The sequence below is a fragment of the Sus scrofa genome, chromosome 9 (genome assembly GCF_000003025.6).
Source record: "Sus scrofa isolate TJ Tabasco breed Duroc chromosome 9, Sscrofa11.1, whole genome shotgun sequence".
Taxonomy (NCBI): Eukaryota; Metazoa; Chordata; class Mammalia; order Artiodactyla; family Suidae; genus Sus; species Sus scrofa.
This window is the reverse complement of record NC_010451.4, coordinates 50908300-50912173: the sequence shown is the minus strand read 5'-3', so window position 1 is coordinate 50912173 and position 3874 is coordinate 50908300. Positions and strand designations below refer to the sequence as shown.

The following is a 3874-nucleotide window of genomic DNA, read 5'->3' as shown; positions in this document are numbered from 1 at the left end:
TGATTAGACCCGTAGCCTGGGAACCTCCATATGCCGCTGGGGAGTGGCACAAGAAAAGGCAAAAAGACAAAAACAAAACAAAAAAACAAAGTGGGCTCTACCATTTTACATTCTCGCTAGCAACATACAGAGGTTTCAGTTTCTCCATAGCCAATAACATTTGTCTTAAAAAAAAAGAAAAAAAAAACTTATCCATTCCATAGATACGAAGAGGACAAGTCTAAACGCAATTGGTCGAAATATCAGGGATACATATATGCGACTGATGTAAAAGACATTATAATACATTGATCTGCCCAACACTGGAATGGGCTGTCTTGTGAAACAGGTTACTGGAGTTTGTTCAGGGACAAGCTATATAATTTCTCATCAGGAGCATCATAGGAAATACCATTGCAGTGAATAAATTAATGAGTATGAAGAAATTTAAGGTCATATGCTATGTGTTCTACTCTATCCTAAGTAAAAATAACCACCACAAATTTTTAAAATTCCAATTTTGAATTTGATGAAGGGAGGAAACAAGAAATTAAGCACCGTGATCACTCTCTGTCAATGAATGAATAGGGATTATTTCTTATTGACCAGTGATTTAAACTAAGTAGAAGCATCCAAATAAACTCGGCTCCTTGCAATTTCTACTTCTCTATCCCAAAAACATTAAGCAGAAACTAGATAAGGCATAAGATGTTTTCCCTATGTTCCTCTTAGGAAGACACGACATACGCCTAAGGAACACTAAAATAGTCCAAGACAGTACATGCTTAGATATGATCAATAATTATCATAAATACTATGCATGTCATGAATGAAAAATTGGTGTGAGGTAAAATATTTATAAGGGGCTTCTAGAGGAACGTAAATGTTCAAACTTGGCCATAGAGGGTAGCTTTCTGAAGGCAGAGATTAACAGAATTCCATTCATGTCATAAGATGCTGCAATGAGACCAGGCAGAGATTATGGCAAATTGAGAAGATGAGGCAAAGAGCATCCCTAGGTAAGAGGAGTTTCTTCAGGCGATTGCAGAAGATACAGATTTGGTGACAAGAATGGAAAGAGTTTGCAGTTGATGTTGAACACTGAACAGAGTCCATTTCTGCTTTAGGCAGAGAGGAAAAGTAAAGGAGAGAGATAAATTAAACATGGCGTTTTAAGAAGACTGACAAAGTGTCTTCTAATATAGAAACATTTGCTACATTAGAGAAACAAGTGAGCATTGGGACATAAAACACCATCGTGCAAACAGGGTTAGGTAAAACCTATGGGAATTTAAAATACAACAGGAATAAGCAGTTTAAAGAAAATGTTCATATAAGGCAACATCTAATTATGTGTAAGAGTTAATGGATTAAAAGGATAGAAGAAAACTCAAATTTCATTTCAGGCTCAACAACGAAGGAATAAGAAAACATTTCCCAAAAGGTTGAAATAAAGGTTTACCGGAAGAGTGTGATGTATACTAAACAATCTGTCCTGGTAATTATGCAGTCAGTTCTCTAAGGCTTCATTGTCATACACTTGAGAGTTGGGTGCGGGGAGCCAAAATTCTAAAGAACTCCCTCTAGGTGAAGAATGGATGGGACTGCTGTGTTCTTGGCTGATGTAATAACACCCAAACTCTGGGCAAGTCTCCCAGAAGATAAGATGCAACTCTGCGGACACAAGACAATAAGAACCTGGTCATCCAGAGCTTCAGTATGCAGAGTAACCTGGGAGAGCAGAGGCATCACGGTTCTGGACTATTTGCAAAAAATATATATATGTTCCATGAGAGTAAGACTTATAACCCCTGTTTATATTACCATTATCTAGAGAGTATATTTTTCCAAATAACCCTCACAGCCCTTTCCGTGCCCCCCAAAGATTGCGGATCCCATATTGAAAAGCCCGTTTTGAAAGCACAGCAAGAAAACACCAGGACAAGTCAAAGGAGTGACCAGAAAGGGTGTATCTTTCTTTCACGGATGAAGCAGGACCAAGATGACATGACTCAATGGCCGATGATGTTTCCGGCAAGAGGAAAGGCTATTACGGATCATGTCTGTTGATGTCAGTTTCCTCTCTGGGCAAGAAGATGCTCATGGAAAAAGAAGACCCCAACCAGACTGTGGTGGACTCTTTCTTCCTGGAGGGTCTGATGTACACAGCTGAACATCCTAGCCTCTTCTTCCTCCTCTTCCTGCTCATCTACGGAATCACCATAACTGGGAATCTCCTCATTCTCATAACCGTGGGCTCTGACCCTCACCTCTGCTCCACTATGTACCACTTCCTGGATGCATGGCTGTCTACAGTGACAGTGCCCAAGGTCATGGATGGCCTCCTGACTCTGGATGGGAAGGTGATCTCCTTTGAGGGCTGTGCCCTACAGCTTTACGGCTTCCACTTCCTGGCCAGCACCGAGTGCTTCCTGTATACAGTCATGGCCTACGACCGCTACCTGGCTATCTGTCGACCCTTATACTACCCAGCGGCCATGAACAGGAGGATGTGCGCGGGACTGGCTGGGATCACTTGGAGCCTAGGTGCTGTTCACTCTGCAATCCATACCTCCCTCACCTTCCACCTGCCCTACTGTGGGCCTCGTCACATTGCCTACTTCTTCTGCGACATCCCCCCTGTGCTGAAGCTCGCCTGTGCAGACACCACCATTAACGAGCTTGTCATGCTGGCCAACATTGGCATTGTGGCTGCAGGGTGCCTGATCCTCATCGTCGTGTCCTACAGCTTCATCGTGACGGCGGTGGTGCGCATCCACACTGCCGAGGGCCGGCAGCGCGCCTTCTCCACGTGCACCTCCCACCTCACGGTGGTGCTCCTGTACTACATGCCACCGGTGTCTATCTACCTGCAGCCTCGCTCCGGGGCAGCAAGAGCCGGGGCCTCCGCTGTCTTCTACACCATAGTCACCCCCGTGCTCAATCCTTTCATTTACACCCTGCGGAACAGGGAGGTGAAGCGGGCTCTGAGAAGATTTCTGGGCCAAGGCTCGCCAGAGTCTCCTGCAGGCAACCCACCACCCTGACCTGCACGGCGATTCTCTGACTTTGCCAGGAAAGCATCTAGTCCCTTATCAAAATGGGCAGGGAACATATTTCAAGTAGAAATCAGAAGAACTGAGTTTCAGCTTAGCCAGGAACGCCTTCCCTTCCCTTCCGCCAAGTGACCTGTTTCAGTGTCTGTCACAAACGCTTCATCGATAAAGCCAAAAGATAGGGTTGAGAGACACTCAGAGTTTCTCCACCCTCTCAATTGTATGGCTCAGAGGTATGTGAAATGCTAATCATGCCTCGTTTATTTTAGTAAATGAATTTTTTGCCTTTTATGAAATAATTGTATTAAATATTTGCTACATATTTTAAAAATACTGATAACAGGAGCTCTGGTTGTGCCTCAATGGATTAAGATCCCAACTAGAATCCAGGAGGATGCAGGTTCAATCCCTGGCCTCATTCGGTGGGTTAAGGATCCATCCTTGGCGCAAACTGCAGTGTAGGTCACAGATGCTGCTCCGTTGGGATCCCACGTGGCTGTGGCTGTGGCACAGGCCAGAAGCTGCAGCTCCCATTAGACCCCTGGCCTGGGAACTTCCATATGCCACAGGTGCAGCCCTATAAAAGAAAAAAAAATACAAATAACAGAACAATAGGTATAGATAGTAAATGAAACTTTGTCTGTGCATCGCGCAGTTTAAGAGAAGAAGCCACTGGTTTTAGGAGGATAAAATACAACTACAGGGAGAAGAGCATCTTGCCCAAGGTCACTGAGAAAATGCCATTATCTTTATTCTCCTCCTCAAGATGGTATATAAGTAAGTGGTAGAAATACCATGGATTTGGAAGTCAAGTGGACCTCCTGGTACTGTCATCCTGA

The 3874-nt window shown here is 44.1% G+C and overlaps 1 protein-coding gene across 1 annotated transcript; it reads left to right on the top strand.

Annotated features, from left to right (window-relative positions):
* LOC100512247 (olfactory receptor 10S1) lies at positions 2049-3026 on the top strand. Its single transcript, XM_003129978.2, has one exon. The coding sequence runs from the start codon at positions 2049-2051 to the stop codon at positions 3024-3026; it is 978 nt and encodes a 325-aa protein (XP_003130026.2).

Excerpts from the sequence above, each read along its gene's own strand:
- LOC100512247 (XM_003129978.2), top strand. The coding sequence starts at position 2,049 with ATGTCAGTTTCCTCTCTGGGCAAGAAGATGCTCATGGAAAAAGAAGAC.